The 15000-nt window shown below is 41.3% G+C and overlaps 1 protein-coding gene across 1 annotated transcript in view; it reads right to left on the reverse strand.

Annotated features, from left to right (window-relative positions):
* Positions 1–7859: 7859 nt before the first annotated feature.
* LOC135536205 (GTPase-activating Rap/Ran-GAP domain-like protein 3) overlaps positions 7860–15000 on the reverse strand; it is a gene marked incomplete at its 3' end in the record, with an annotated part of 10383 nt that continues 3242 nt past the window's right edge. Inside the window, exons 2-5 of the mRNA XM_064962578.1 lie at positions 13995–14069; positions 13779–13893; positions 12456–12482; positions 7860–7964 (exon numbers count right to left, since the gene is read on the reverse strand). Coding sequence (XP_064818650.1) covers positions 7860–7964; positions 12456–12482; positions 13779–13893; positions 13995–14069 — 322 coding nt within the window. The remainder of the gene's footprint in view (positions 7965–12455; positions 12483–13778; positions 13894–13994; positions 14070–15000) is intronic.

Here is a 15000-nt window from a genome sequence, read left to right on the forward strand (position 1 = left end):
AATGAAAGACAGTATAGGAATGGAGAAACAGTAGAAATGGAAAGACAGTATGGGACTGGAGAAACAGTAGAAATGAAATGAAAGACAGTATGGAGGAATGGAGAAACAGTAGAAATGAAAGACAGTATGGAGGACTGGAGAAACAGTAGAAATGAAATGAAAGACAGTATGTAGGAATGGAGAAACAGTAGAAATGAAAGACAGTATGGAGGACTGGAGAAACAGTAGAAATGAAATGAAAGACAGTATGTAGGAATGGAGAAACAGTAGAAATGAAAGACAGTATGGAGGACTGGAGAAACAGTAGAAATGAAATGAAAGACAGTATGTAGGAATGGAGAAACAGTAGAAATGAAATGAAAGACAGTATGGAGGACTGGAGAAACAGTAGAAATGAAATGAAAGACAGTATGGAGGAATGGAGAAACAGTAGAAATTAAATGAAAGACAGTATGGAGGAATGGAGAAACAGTAGAAATGAAAGACAGTATGGAGGACTGGAGAAACAGTAGAAATGAAATGAAAGACAGTATGGAGGACTGGAGAAACAGTAGAAATTAAATGAAAGACAGTATGTAGGAATGGAGAAACAGTAGAAATGAAAGACAGTATGGAGGAATGGAGAAACAGTAGAAATTAAATGAAAGACAGTATGTAGGAATGGAGAAACAGTAGAAATGAAATGAAAGACAGTATGGAGGAATGGAGAAACAGTAGAAATGAAAGACAGTATGGAGGAATGGAGAAACAGTAGAAATGAAATGAAAGACAGTATGGAGGAATGGAGAAACAGTAGAAATGAAAGACAGTATGGAGGAATGGAGAAACAGTAGAAATGAAATGAAAGACAGTATGGAGGACTGGAGAAACAGTAGAAATGAAATGAAAGACAGTATGGAGGAATGGAGAAACAGTAGAAATTAAATGAAAGACAGTATGGAGGACTGGAGAAACAGTAGAAATGAAATGAAAGACAGTATGGAGGAATGGAGAAACAGTAGAAATGAAAGACAGTATGGAGGAATGGAGAAACAGTAGAAATGAAATGAAAGACAGTATGGAGGAATGGAGAAACAGTAGAAATGAAAGACAGTATGGAGGACTGGAGAAACAGTAGAAATGAAAGACAGTATGGAGGAATGGAGAAACAGTAGAAATGAAAGACAGTATGGAGGACTGGAGAAACAGTAGAAATGAAAGACAGTATGGAGGACTGGAGAAACAGTAGAAATGAAATGAAAGACAGTATGGAGGAATGGAGAAACAGTAGAAATGAAAGACAGTATGGAGGAATGGAGAAACAGTAGAAATGAAATGAAAGACAGTATGGAGGAATGGAGAAACAGTAGAAATGAAAGACAGTATGGAGGAATGGAGAAACAGTAGAAATGAAAGACAGTATGGAGGACTGGAGAAACAGTAGAAATGAAATGAAAGACAGTATGGAGGAATGGAGAAACAGTAGAAATGAAAGACAGTATGGAGGAATGGAGAAACAGTAGAAATGAAAGACAGTATGGAGGAATGGAGAAACAGTAGAAATGAAAGACAGTATGGAGGACTGGAGAAACAGTAGAAATGAAATGAAAGACAGTATGGAGGAATGGAGAAACAGTAGAAATGAAAGACAGTATGGAGGAATGGAGAAACAGTAGAAATGAAATGAAAGACAGTATGGAGGAATGGAGAAACAGTAGAAATGAAAGACAGTATGGAGGAATGGAGAAACAGTAGAAATGAAAGACAGTATGGAGGAATGGAGAAACAGTAGAAATGAAAGACAGTATGGAGGAATGGAGAAACAGTAGAAATGAAAGACAGTATGGAGGACTGGAGAAACAGTAGAAATGAAATGAAAGACAGTATGGAGGAATGGAGAAACAGTAGAAATGAAAGACAGTATGGAGGAATGGAGAAACAGTAGAAATGAAAGACAGTATGGAGGAATGGAGAAACAGTAGAAATTAAAGACAGTATGGAGGAATGGAGAAACAGTAGAAATGAAAGACAGTATGGAGGACTGGAGAAACAGTAGAAATGAAATGAAAGACAGTATGGAGGAATGGAGAAACAGTAGAAATGAAAGACAGTATGGAGGAATGGAGAAACAGTAGAAATGAAAGACAGTATGGAGGAATGGAGAAACAGTAGAAATGAAAGACAGTATGGAGGAATGGAGAAACAGTAGAAATGAAAGACAGTATGGAGGAATGGAGAAACAGTAGAAATGAAAGACAGTATGGAGGAATGGAGAAACAGTAGAAATGAAAGACAGTATGGAGGAATGGAGAAACAGTAGAAATGAAAGACAGTATGGAGGAATGGAGAAACAGTAGAAATGAAAGACAGTATGGAGGAATGGAGAAACAGTAGAAATGAAATGAAAGACAGTATGGAGGAATGGAGAAACAGTAGAAATGAAAGACAGTATGGAGGACTGGAGAAACAGTAGAAATGAAATGAAAGACAGTATGGAGGAATGGAGAAACAGTAGAAATGAAAGACAGTATGGAGGACTGGAGAAACAGTAGAAATGAAATGAAAGACAGTATGGAGGAATGGAGAAACAGTAGAAATTAAATGAAAGACAGTATGGAGGAATGGAGAAACAGTAGAAATGAAAGACAGTATGGAGGACTGGAGAAACAGTAGAAATGAAATGAAAGACAGTATGGAGGAATGGAGAAACAGTAGAAATGAAATGAAAGACAGTATGGAGGAATGGAGAAACAGTAGAAATGAAAGACAGTATGGAGGACTGGAGAAACAGTAGAAATGAAATGAAAGACAGTATGGAGGAATGGAGAAACAGTAGAAATGAAAGACAGTATGGAGGAATGGAGAAACAGTAGAAATGAAAGACAGTATGGAGGACTGGAGAAACAGTAGAAATGAAATGAAAGACAGTATGGAGGAATGGAGAAACAGTAGAAATGAAAGACAGTATGGAGGACTGGAGAAACAGTAGAAATGAAATGAAAGACAGTATGGAGGAATGGAGAAACAGTAGAAATGAAAGACAGTATGGAGGAATGGAGAAACAGTAGAAATGAAAGACAGTATGGAGGACTGGAGAAACAGTAGAAATGAAATGAAAGACAGTATGGAGGACTGGAGAAACAGTAGAAATGAAATGAAAGACAGTATGGAGGAATGGAGAAACAGTAGAAATGAAAGACAGTATGGAGGAATGGAGAAACAGTAGAAATGAAATGAAAGACAGTATGGAGGAATGGAGAAACAGTAGAAATGAAATGAAAGACAGTATGGAGGAATGGAGAAACAGTAGAAATGAAAGACAGTATGGAGGAATGGAGAAACAGTAGAAATGAAATGAAAGACAGTATGGAGGACTGGAGAAACAGTAGAAATGAAATGAAAGACAGTATGGAGGACTGGAGAAACAGTAGAAATGAAATGAAAGACAGTATGGAGGAATGGAGAAACAGTAGAAATGAAAGACAGTATGGAGGAATGGAGAAACAGTAGAAATGAAAGACAGTATGGAGGACTGGAGAAACAGTAGAAATGAAATGAAAGACAGTATGGAGGACTGGAGAAACAGTAGAAATGAAATGAAAGACAGTATGGAGGAATGGAGAAACAGTAGAAATGAAAGACAGTATGGAGGAATGGAGAAACAGTAGAAATGAAATGAAAGACAGTATGGAGGAATGGAGAAACAGTAGAAATGAAATGAAAGACAGTATGGAGGAATGGAGAAACAGTAGAAATGAAAGACAGTATGGAGGAATGGAGAAACAGTAGAAATGAAAGACAGTATGGAGGAATGGAGAAACAGTAGAAATGAAAGACAGTATGGAGGAATGGAGAAACAGTAGAAATGAAAGACAGTATGGAGGAATGGAGAAACAGTAGAAATGAAATGAAAGACAGTATGGAGGAATGGAGAAACAGTAGAAATGAAAGACAGTATGGAGGACTGGAGAAACAGTAGAAATGAAATGAAAGACAGTATGGAGGAATGGAGAAACAGTAGAAATGAAAGACAGTATGGAGGACTGGAGAAACAGTAGAAATGAAATGAAAGACAGTATGGAGGAATGGAGAAACAGTAGAAATGAAAGACAGTATGGAGGAATGGAGAAACAGTAGAAATGAAAGACAGTATGGAGGAATGGAGAAACAGTAGAAATGAAATGAAAGACAGTATGGAGGAATGGAGAAACAGTAGAAATGAAAGACAGTATGGAGGAATGGAGAAACAGTAGAAATGAAATGAAAGACAGTATGGAGGAATGGAGAAACAGTAGAAATGAAAGACAGTATGGAGGACTGGAGAAACAGTAGAAATGAAATGAAAGACAGTATGGAGGACTGGAGAAACAGTAGAAATGAAATGAAAGACAGTATGGAGGAATGGAGAAACAGTAGAAATGAAAGACAGTATGGAGGAATGGAGAAACAGTAGAAATGAAATGAAAGACAGTATGGAGGAATGGAGAAACAGTAGAAATGAAAGACAGTATGGAGGAATGGAGAAACAGTAGAAATGAAATGAAAGACAGTATGGAGGAATGGAGAAACAGTAGAAATGAAAGACAGTATGGAGGAATGGAGAAACAGTAGAAATGAAAGACAGTATGGAGGACTGGAGAAACAGTAGAAATGAAAGACAGTATGGAGGAATGGAGAAACAGTAGAAATGAAATGAAAGACAGTATGGAGGAATGGAGAAACAGTAGAAATGAAATGAAAGACAGTATGGAGGAATGGAGAAACAGTAGAAATGAAAGACAGTATGGAGGAATGGAGAAACAGTAGAAATGAAAGACAGTATGGAGGAATGGAGAAACAGTAGAAATGAAAGACAGTATGGAGGAATGGAGAAACAGTAGAAATGAAAGACAGTATGGAGGACTGGAGAAACAGTAGAAATGAAATGAAAGACAGTATGGAGGAATGGAGAAACAGTAGAAATGAAAGACAGTATGGAGGAATGGAGAAACAGTAGAAATGAAAGACAGTATGGAGGAATGGAGAAACAGTAGAAATTAAAGACAGTATGGAGGAATGGAGAAACAGTAGAAATGAAAGACAGTATGGAGGACTGGAGAAACAGTAGAAATGAAATGAAAGACAGTATGGAGGAATGGAGAAACAGTAGAAATGAAAGACAGTATGGAGGAATGGAGAAACAGTAGAAATGAAAGACAGTATGGAGGAATGGAGAAACAGTAGAAATGAAAGACAGTATGGAGGAATGGAGAAACAGTAGAAATGAAAGACAGTATGGAGGAATGGAGAAACAGTAGAAATGAAAGACAGTATGGAGGAATGGAGAAACAGTAGAAATGAAAGACAGTATGGAGGAATGGAGAAACAGTAGAAATGAAAGACAGTATGGAGGAATGGAGAAACAGTAGAAATGAAAGACAGTATGGAGGAATGGAGAAACAGTAGAAATGAAATGAAAGACAGTATGGAGGAATGGAGAAACAGTAGAAATGAAAGACAGTATGGAGGACTGGAGAAACAGTAGAAATGAAATGAAAGACAGTATGGAGGAATGGAGAAACAGTAGAAATGAAAGACAGTATGGAGGACTGGAGAAACAGTAGAAATGAAATGAAAGACAGTATGGAGGAATGGAGAAACAGTAGAAATTAAATGAAAGACAGTATGGAGGAATGGAGAAACAGTAGAAATGAAAGACAGTATGGAGGACTGGAGAAACAGTAGAAATGAAATGAAAGACAGTATGGAGGAATGGAGAAACAGTAGAAATGAAATGAAAGACAGTATGGAGGAATGGAGAAACAGTAGAAATGAAAGACAGTATGGAGGACTGGAGAAACAGTAGAAATGAAATGAAAGACAGTATGGAGGAATGGAGAAACAGTAGAAATGAAAGACAGTATGGAGGAATGGAGAAACAGTAGAAATGAAAGACAGTATGGAGGACTGGAGAAACAGTAGAAATGAAATGAAAGACAGTATGGAGGAATGGAGAAACAGTAGAAATGAAAGACAGTATGGAGGACTGGAGAAACAGTAGAAATGAAATGAAAGACAGTATGGAGGAATGGAGAAACAGTAGAAATGAAAGACAGTATGGAGGAATGGAGAAACAGTAGAAATGAAAGACAGTATGGAGGACTGGAGAAACAGTAGAAATGAAATGAAAGACAGTATGGAGGACTGGAGAAACAGTAGAAATGAAATGAAAGACAGTATGGAGGAATGGAGAAACAGTAGAAATGAAAGACAGTATGGAGGAATGGAGAAACAGTAGAAATGAAATGAAAGACAGTATGGAGGAATGGAGAAACAGTAGAAATGAAATGAAAGACAGTATGGAGGAATGGAGAAACAGTAGAAATGAAAGACAGTATGGAGGAATGGAGAAACAGTAGAAATGAAATGAAAGACAGTATGGAGGACTGGAGAAACAGTAGAAATGAAATGAAAGACAGTATGGAGGACTGGAGAAACAGTAGAAATGAAATGAAAGACAGTATGGAGGAATGGAGAAACAGTAGAAATGAAAGACAGTATGGAGGAATGGAGAAACAGTAGAAATGAAAGACAGTATGGAGGACTGGAGAAACAGTAGAAATGAAATGAAAGACAGTATGGAGGACTGGAGAAACAGTAGAAATGAAATGAAAGACAGTATGGAGGAATGGAGAAACAGTAGAAATGAAAGACAGTATGGAGGAATGGAGAAACAGTAGAAATGAAATGAAAGACAGTATGGAGGAATGGAGAAACAGTAGAAATGAAATGAAAGACAGTATGGAGGAATGGAGAAACAGTAGAAATGAAAGACAGTATGGAGGAATGGAGAAACAGTAGAAATGAAAGACAGTATGGAGGAATGGAGAAACAGTAGAAATGAAAGACAGTATGGAGGAATGGAGAAACAGTAGAAATGAAAGACAGTATGGAGGAATGGAGAAACAGTAGAAATGAAATGAAAGACAGTATGGAGGAATGGAGAAACAGTAGAAATGAAAGACAGTATGGAGGACTGGAGAAACAGTAGAAATGAAATGAAAGACAGTATGGAGGAATGGAGAAACAGTAGAAATGAAAGACAGTATGGAGGACTGGAGAAACAGTAGAAATGAAATGAAAGACAGTATGGAGGAATGGAGAAACAGTAGAAATGAAAGACAGTATGGAGGAATGGAGAAACAGTAGAAATGAAAGACAGTATGGAGGAATGGAGAAACAGTAGAAATGAAATGAAAGACAGTATGGAGGAATGGAGAAACAGTAGAAATGAAAGACAGTATGGAGGAATGGAGAAACAGTAGAAATGAAATGAAAGACAGTATGGAGGAATGGAGAAACAGTAGAAATGAAAGACAGTATGGAGGACTGGAGAAACAGTAGAAATGAAATGAAAGACAGTATGGAGGACTGGAGAAACAGTAGAAATGAAATGAAAGACAGTATGGAGGAATGGAGAAACAGTAGAAATGAAAGACAGTATGGAGGAATGGAGAAACAGTAGAAATGAAATGAAAGACAGTATGGAGGAATGGAGAAACAGTAGAAATGAAAGACAGTATGGAGGAATGGAGAAACAGTAGAAATGAAATGAAAGACAGTATGGAGGAATGGAGAAACAGTAGAAATGAAAGACAGTATGGAGGAATGGAGAAACAGTAGAAATGAAAGACAGTATGGAGGACTGGAGAAACAGTAGAAATGAAAGACAGTATGGAGGAATGGAGAAACAGTAGAAATGAAATGAAAGACAGTATGGAGGAATGGAGAAACAGTAGAAATGAAATGAAAGACAGTATGGAGGAATGGAGAAACAGTAGAAATGAAATGAAAGACAGTATGGAGGAAAGCTGTTCAGTCTAACTAAGGATAGTACCCACCTTTGTCAGCCCTGGTGATGAGGAGGTCCTGAGGCTCAACGACGTGTATCTGTTTCACCACCATAGTCTTATCAAACACCTGCACTGGGGGCAGGACCTGGGCATCTACAAACACAACACCATAATAGTCTTATCACACACCTGCACTGTGGACAGGACCTGTTGTCTACAAACACACCACTATAATAGTCTTATCACACACCTGCACTGTGGACAGGACCTGGGCATCTACAAACACAACACCATAATAGTCTTATCAAACACCTGCACTGGGGGCAGGACCTGGGCATCTACAAACACAACACCATAATAGTCTTATCACACACCTGCACTGGGGGCAGGACCTGGGCATCTACAAACACAACACCATAATAGTCTTATCACACACCTGCACTGGGGGCAGGACCTGGGCATCTACAAACACAACACCATAATAGTCTTATCAAACACCTGCACTGGGGGCAGGACCTGGGCATCTACAAACACAACACCATAATAGTCTTATCACACACCTGCACTGGGGGCAGGACCTGGGCATCTACAAACACAACACCATAATAGTCTTATCACACACCTGCACTGGGGGCAGGACCTGGGCATCTACAAACACAACACCATAATAGTCTTATCAAACACCTGCACTGGGGGCAGAACCTGGGCATCTACAAACACAACACCATAATAGTCTTATCAAACACCTGCACTGGGGGCAGGACCTGGGCATCTACAAACACAACACCATAATAGTCTTATCAAACACCTGCACTGGGGGCAGAACCTGGGCATCTACAAACACAACACCATAATAGTCTTATCAAACACCTGCACTGGGGGCAGAACCTGGGCATCTACAAACACAACACCATAATAGTCTTATCAAACACCTGCACTGGGGGCAGAACCTGGGCATCTACAAACACAACACCATAATAGTCTTATCAAACACCTGCACTGGGGGCAGGACCTGGGCATCTACAAACACAACACCATAATAGTCTTATCAAACACCTGCACTGGGGGCAGAACCTGGGCATCTACAAACACAACACCATAATAGTCTTATCACACACCTGCACTGGGGGCAGGACCTGGGCATCTACAAACACAACACCATAATAGTCTTATCACACACCTGCACTGGGGGCAGGACCTGGGCATCTACAAACACAACACCATAATAGTCTTATCAAACACCTGCACTGGGGGCAGGACCTGGGCATCTACAAACACAACACCATAATAGTCTTATCACACACCTGCACTGGGGGCAGGACCTGGGCATCTACAAACACAACACCATAATAGTCTTATCACACACCTGCACTGGGGGCAGGACCTGGGCATCTACAAACACAACACCATAATAGTCTTATCAAACACCTGCACTGGGGGCAGAACCTGGGCATCTACAAACACAACACCATAATAGTCTTATCAAACACCTGCACTGGGGGCAGGACCTGGGCATCTACAAACACAACACCATAATAGTCTTATCAAACACCTGCACTGGGGCAGAACCTGGGCATCTACAAACACAACACCATAATAGTCTTATCAAACACCTGCACTGGGGGCAGGACCTGGGCATCTACAAACACAACACCATAATAGTCTTATCAAACACCTGCACTGGGGGCAGAACCTGGGCATCTACAAACACAACACCATAATAGTCTTATCAAACACCTGCACTGGGGGCAGAACCTGGGCATCTACAAACACAACACCATAATAGTCTTATCAAACACCTGCACTGGGGGCAGGACCTGGGCATCTACAAACACAACACCATAATAGTCTTATCAAACACCTGCACTGGGGGCAGAACCTGGGCATCTACAAACACAACACCATAATAGTCTTATCAAACACCTGCACTGGGGGCAGAACCTGGGCATCTACAAACACAACACCATAATAGTCTTATCACACACCTGCACTGGGGGCAGAACCTGGGCATCTACAAACACAACACCATAATAGTCTTATCACACACCTGCACTGTGGACAGGACCTGTTATCTACAAACACAACACCATAATAGTCTTATCAAACACCTGCACTGGGGGCAGGACCTGGGCATCTACAAACACAACACCATAATAGTCTTATCACACACCTGCACTGTGGACAGGACCTGTTATCTACAAACACAACACCATAATAGTCTTATCAAACACCTGCACTGGGGGCAGGACCTGGGCATCTACAAACACAACACCATAATAGTCTTATCACACACCTGCACTGTGGACAGGACCTGTTATCTACAAACACAACACCATAATAGTCTTATCAAACACCTGCACTGGGGGCAGGACCTGGGCATCTACAAACACAACACCATAATAGTCTTATCACACACCTGCACTGGGGGCAGAACCTGGGCATCTACAAACACAACACCATAATAGTCTTATCACACACCTGCACTGGGGGCAGGACCTGGGCATCTACAAACACAACACCATAATAGTCTTATCAAACACCTGCACTGTGGACAGGACCTGTTATCTACAAACACAACACCATAATAGTCTTATCACACACCTGCACTGTGGACAGGACCTGTTATCTACAAACACAACACCATAATAGTCTTATCAAACACCTGCACTGTGGACAGGACCTGTTATCTACAAACACAACACAACACCATAATAGTCTTATCACACACCTGCACTGTGGACAGGACCTGTTATCTACAAACACAACACCATAATAGTCTTATCAAACACCTGCACTGTGGACAGGACCTGTTATCTACAAACACAACACTATAATAGTCTTATCAAACACCTGCACTGGGGGCAGGACCTGTTATCTACAAACACAACACCATAATAGTCTTATCACACACCTGCACTGTGGACAGGACCTGTTATCTACAAACACAACACTATAATAGTCTTATCAAACACCTGCACTGTGGACAGGACCTGTTATCTACAAACACAACACTATAATAGTCTTATCACACACCTGCACTGGGGGCAGGACCTGTTATCTACAAACACAACACCATAATAGTCTTATCACACACCTGCACTGGGGGCAGGACCTGTTATCTACAAACACAACACTATAATAGTCTTATCAAACACCTGCACTGTGGACAGGACCTGTTATCTACAAACACAACACCATAATAGTCTTATCACACACCTGCACTGTGGACAGGACCTGTTATCTACAAACACAACACTATAATAGTCTTATCACACACCTGCACTGTGGACAGGACCTGTTATCTACAAACACAACACCATAATAGTCTTATCAAACACCTGCACTGTGGACAGGACCTGTTATCTACAAACACAACACCATAATAGTCTTATCAAACACCTGCACTGTGGACAGGACCTGTTATCTACAAACACAACACCATAATAGTCTTATCAAACACCTGCACTGTGGACAGGACCTGTTATCTACAAACACAACATCATAATAGTCTTATCACACACCTGTACTGAGGACAGGACCTGTTATCTACAAACACAACACCATAATAGTCTTATCAAACACCTGCACTGTGGACAGGATCTGGGCATCTACAAACACAACACTATAATAGTCTTATCACACACCTGCACTGTGGACAGGACCTGTTATCTACAAACACAACACCATAATAGTCTTATCAAACACCTGCACTGTGGACAGGATCTGGGCATCTACAAACACAACACAACACCATGATAGTCTTATCAAACACCTGCACTGGGGGCAGGACCTGTTATCTACAAACACAACACCATAATAGTCTTATCAAACACCTGCACTGTGGACAGGACCTGTTATCTACAAACACAACACCATAATAGTCTTATCAAACACCTGCACTGTGGACAGGACCTGTTATCTACAAACACACCACAACACTATAATAGTCTTATCAAACACCTGCACTGAGGACAGGACCTGTTATCTACAAACACAACACCATAATAGTCTTATCAAACACCTGCACTGTGGACAGGACCTGTTATCTACAAACACAACACTATAATAGTCTTATCACACACCTGTACTGAGGACAGGACCTGTTATCTACAAACACAACACCATAATAGTCTTATCACACACCTGTACTGTGGACAGGACCTGTTATCTACAAACACAACACTATAATAGTCTTATCACACACCTGTACTGAGGACAGGACCTGTTATCTACAAACACAACACCATAATAGTCTTATCAAACACCTGCACTGTGGACAGGACCTGTTATCTACAAACACAACACTATAATAGTCTTATCACACACCTGCACTGTGGACAGGACCTGGGCATCTACAAACACAACACCATAATCGTCTTATCACACACCTGTACTGAGGACAGGACCTGTTATCTACAAACACAACACAACACTATAATAGTCTTATCACAAACACACCACAACAGAACAGAACAGAACACAACAGAACACAACACAACACCATAGTAATTTCTCTGTTGGCTATTCAGCACCAGCCAGTATTATTACTTACCACACAACACAACTGAACACCACAGAACACAACAGAACACAACACAACAGAACACCACAGAACACAACAGAACACAACACAACAGAACTCACCTGGGTTTGAAAGAAGTGGATCAACAGCTGCAATATAGTGACATTAGAACAGTAAGAATTTGACTTTCAGATTACAATTACATCAATGCTGATTGAATCATTGACATCGCTGCTGCTCCAGTTTCAACTGTTCTCCCTGCGGCTATGGAACCCTGACCTGTTCACCGGACGTGCTACCTTGTCCCTGACCTGTTCACTGGACGTGCTACCTAGTCCCTGACCTGTTCACCGGACGTGCTACCTTGTCCCTGACCTGTTCACCGGACGTGCTACCTTGTCCCTGACCTGTTCACCGGACGTGCTACCTAGTCCCTGACCTGTTCACCGGACGTGCTACCTTGTCCCTGACCTGTTCACTGAACGTGCTACCTTGTCCCTGACCTGTTCACCGGACGTGCTACCTAGTCCCTGACCTGTTCACCGGACGTGCTACCTTGTCCCTGACCTGTTCACTGAACGTGCTACCTTGTCCCTGACCTGTTCACCGGACGTGCTACCTAGTCCCTGACCTGTTCACCGGACGTGCTACCTTGTCCCTGACCTGTTCACTGGACGTGCTACCTTGTCCCTGACCTGTTCACCGGACGTGCTACCTAGTCCCTGACCTGTTCACCGGACGTGCTACCTTGTCCCTGACCTGTTCACCGGACGTGCTACCTAGTCCCTGACCTGTTCACCGGACGTGCTACCTTGTCCCTGACCTGTTCACCGGACGTGCTACCTTGTCCCTGACCTGTTCACCGGACGTGCTACCTTGTCCCTGACCTGTTCACTGGACGTGCTACCTTGTCCCTGACCTGCTGTTTTCGACACTCTCTACCGCACCTGCTGTCTCTAACTCTGAATGATCAGCTATGAAAAGTCAACTGTCATTTACTCCTGAGGTGCTGACCTGTTGCATCCTCGACCACCACTGTAATTATTATTATCTGACCCTGCTGGTCATCTATGAACATTTGAACATCTTGGCCATGTTCTGTTATAATCTCCACCGGCACAGCCAGAAGAGGACTGGCCACCCTCTGGGGCTCTTCTTAGGTTCCTACCTTTCTAGGGAGTTTTTCCTAGCCACTGTGCTTCTACATCTGCATTGCTTGCTATTTGGGGTTTTAGGCTGGGTTTCTGTATAGCACTTCATGACATCGGTTGATGTAAAAAGGGCTTTATAAATACATTTGATTGATTGATTGATTGATTGATATTCATGGCTAAGTGATAATTGAATAATGCATAGGGCAGTGATATTAAAACACAATCCACTTTATTCATGAAGCACTTCCATTTTAAATCCTCAAAGTGTGTGTGTGTGTGTGATGACCTCACCATCTATCATCATGACCCCTGCTGCTTCCGTGGCGACCAGCAGAGACTGACCCCAGGAGTCAGCACACACCGTCTCATAGGGAAACGTACTGCAGAAAGACTGGGACTCCCACGGCTGTAACACACAATTATGAGGATGCAAGGAAAACACAACAGGTATAACAACAGGCCTGTATGGTACGGCATGCTACAGTATGGAGGGTTCAGTCAAATCACCTCTTTTCTACACAGGCCTGTAGTGACCAGACTGGTTGGGGCGTCTCCTCTGACGATGGTCTTCAGCTTTAGTGCCTGGACAACAGGGAGAGAGTCTAAGTGACTGTGTGAGTGTGTGTGTAAGATATAGAGAGAAAAGAGAGAGAAATAGAGAGAGAAAGGGAAATAGAGAGAGAGAAAATGAAAGAGAGAGAGAGAGAGAGAAAGAGAGAGGTGAGAGAGAGAAAGAAAAAGAGAGAGAAAAGAAATAGAGGGAGAGAGAAAATGAATGACAGAGAGAGAGAGGTGGAGAAAGAAATAGAGGGAGAGAGAAAATGAATGAGAGAGAGAGAGAGAGAAAGAGAAAGAAAGAAAGAGAAAATAGAGAGAGAAAGAGAGAGGTGGAGAAAGAGAAATAGAGAGAGAGAGGTGAGAGAGAAAGAGAGACAGACAGAGAAAAATAGAGAGAGAGATAAAGAGAGAGAGATGGCCTTCTATGCCATCAAAAGGAACATAACATTTGACATACCAATTAGGATCTGGCTAAAAATACTTGAATCAGTTATAGAACCCAATGCCCTTTATGGTTGTGAGGTCTGGGGTCTGCTCCCCAACCAAGAATTCACAAAATGGGACAAGCACCAAATTGAGACTCCCCATGCAGAATTATTTTTCTGCAAAAATATCCTCCATGTACAGCGTAAAACATCAAATAATGCACGCAGAGGAGAATTAGGCCGATACCTGCTAATTATCAAAATCCAGAAAAGAGCCGCTAAATTCTACAACCACCTAAAAGAAAGTGATTCCCAAACCTTCTATAACAAAGTCATCACCTACAGTATAATTTGCATTGTGTGCCCCCAACCCCTCTTTTATGCTGCTGCTACTCTCTGTTTATCATATATGCATAGTCACTTTAACTATACATTCATGTACATACTACCTCAATTGGCCCGACCAACCAGTGCTCCCGCACATTGGCCCGACCAACCAGTGCTCCCGCACATTGGGCCGACCAACCAGT

The sequence above is a fragment of the Oncorhynchus masou genome, unplaced genomic scaffold (assembly GCF_036934945.1).
Source record: "Oncorhynchus masou masou isolate Uvic2021 unplaced genomic scaffold, UVic_Omas_1.1 unplaced_scaffold_5731, whole genome shotgun sequence".
NCBI lineage: Eukaryota > Metazoa > Chordata > Actinopteri > Salmoniformes > Salmonidae > Oncorhynchus > Oncorhynchus masou.